The sequence below is a fragment of the Gekko japonicus genome, unplaced genomic scaffold (genome assembly GCF_001447785.1).
Source record: "Gekko japonicus isolate JY-2015 unplaced genomic scaffold, Gekko_japonicus_V1.1 scaffold5333, whole genome shotgun sequence".
Classification (NCBI taxonomy): Eukaryota; Metazoa; Chordata; class Lepidosauria; order Squamata; family Gekkonidae; genus Gekko; species Gekko japonicus.
Window position 1 is genome coordinate 41,553 of NW_015160382.1, and position 2,146 is coordinate 43,698.

Genomic DNA, 2,146 nt, shown 5'->3' on the forward strand with positions numbered 1-2,146 from the left:
GAGGGAAAACTCTATGGTTTTCCCTCGGATGGTCGTGGCCTCGCCCCCAGCGTGCCCGGTGTGGTCGCGTCACTTCCTGGTGACGTGCGCTCCAGGATCAACACGGGAGTCCCCCGCTTCAGGATAAGGTACGACCTGGCAACCCTACCTCCATAGAGTTAGCAGCGATTCCTAGAGCGACCTGATATCACTTCCATTTCTTTACCAAAAATGATGCGATGCTGCAGCGAGTGTCGGTTTTTAAAATTCTGTCCCCTGCCACTGTCCAGAGGGGCGTGGGGGGGATCCCTCGCCCCAACTGGGGCCTTGGCAGCCCCAGTAGGCCCTGACCTACCTCCAGAACCCACCCTTACCTCGATGCAGCCTGCAGTTCTCCATTGCCGGCAGTGTGTTCCTCCTGGGAATGGTGGCAGCCACGGAACCCATGCTGAGGCCTTCACTGTCCAGCAGCCGCTGCTGAGGGCTGCCCCACCGTGTCTCTGCCTGCCCTGGCTTGGGAGGCCGAGGAGGAGGAGCAGCCGGTGTATCGTTGGCAGCCACTGCCAGGGCGTTGTGGTTCTTGTCCAGCGTGAATGTCCTCGGGATCTGATAAATGGACAAGGGGGTACCGGGGACATCGTACGAATCCGTGGTCAGCTCCCCAAAGTCCTTGCACAGGGTATTGTTGGGAGTCTTAAAGGTATAGACCTCCTCGCTATCCGTTTCGGAGCCCGTGAGGCTCGATTTGGTGTGGGCGTAGCATCCAAAGCTCCTGGGGAGGTCGTAGGCGCTGTCCTGGAGTTCCGAATTGTGCCTGCTCGGCTTGGGTAAACTATAGAAGCCGTGGACTTGTCCGCCCATGCCGTTCACGCAGTGACCATTCCCCTGAGAGAGTTTCTGAACGGACGGGTCGCTTCTCATGAAGAACGAGGACCTCGTGGCTTGAGAGAAACTTGCACTCCTAAAAGAAAGGGGGGGGGAGAAAGGAGCAGTAGGAGTGATCCTCGGAAACCGGTACATAGAACAAACAGGTCAAACACTACACCAAAGGATAAATGGACACAAAACTGATATGAAGAATCACAAAACTGAGAAACCCGTAGGAGAACATTTCAACCTCCCAGGACACTCAATGGGCCCCCCGCAAAGTAGCTGTTTTATTGCAAAGGAATTTCAGAAACAGACTGGACAACACTCAGGACAATGGAACCCCCAGGGCTTAACAGAGATATTGGGTTCTTATCTCACTACACATGCTAAGTCACTCAGTTCCGGCATCTGTTTGTTAACTCTTTTATTCTGTATGCTAATTTGTGGCTATTTACCAACTGCTTTAATCCAGTCTTAGCTTGCTATTTACCAACTGCTTTAATTGAGTCTTGGCTATACTTATCACTCAGTTACTTCTACATCTTGACTCTAATTAGCCCTTCCTAACAACTACCCCCCACCTCTATATATAATGGTTGGCGAAGTCTGTTTCAATGTATCTGAAGGAGTGTGCATGCACATGGAAGCTTATACCCTGAATTAAACTTTGTTAGTCTTAAAGGTGCCACTGGACTCAACTTTGTTGGGCAGAATACAGACATTCCCCTACCCCAATAGATTTTAGCTTAACTTTCTCTTTAGACACAAATGACCACAGATGAAACTGTCTTACACTGAATCAGATCCTTGGTCCACCAGAGTCACTCTTGTCTACTCAGATTGGCAGCGGCTCTCCAGGGTTTCAGGCTGAGGTCTTTCACATCTCCTACTGCCTGGTCCTTTGAACTGGAGATGCCGGGGATCGAACCTGGGACCTTCTGCATGCCAAGCAGATGCTCTACCACTGAGCCACGCCCCTCTCCCTGACTCTCCAGGGTCTCAGGCTGAGGTCTTTCCCATCACCTACTGCCTGATCCTTTTAACTGGAGATGCCGGGGATCGAACCTGGGACCTTCTGCATGCCAAGCAGATGCTCTGCCACTGAGCCACGCCCCTCTCCCTGACTCTCCAGGGTCTCAGGCTGAGGTCTTTCACATCCCCTCCTGCCTGGTCCTTTTAACTGGAGATGCCAGGGATTGAACCTGGGACCTTCTGCATGCCAAGCAGATGCTCTGCCACTGAGCCACGCCCCTCTCCCTGACTCTCCAGGGTCTCAGGCTGAGGTCTTTCACATCCC

General features: G+C 52.7%; 1 protein-coding gene across 1 annotated transcript in view; it reads right to left on the minus strand.

Annotated features, from left to right (window-relative positions):
* GAB2 (GRB2 associated binding protein 2) overlaps window positions 1–940 on the minus strand; it is a gene marked incomplete at its 5' end in the record, with an annotated part of 17,575 nt that extends 16,635 nt beyond the window's left edge. Inside the window, one exon of the mRNA XM_015417769.1 lies at window positions 354–940. Within this exon, the coding sequence (XP_015273255.1) occupies window positions 354–940 (587 nt within the window). The remainder of the gene's footprint in view (window positions 1–353) is intronic.
* Window positions 941–2,146: the final 1,206 nt, after the last annotated feature.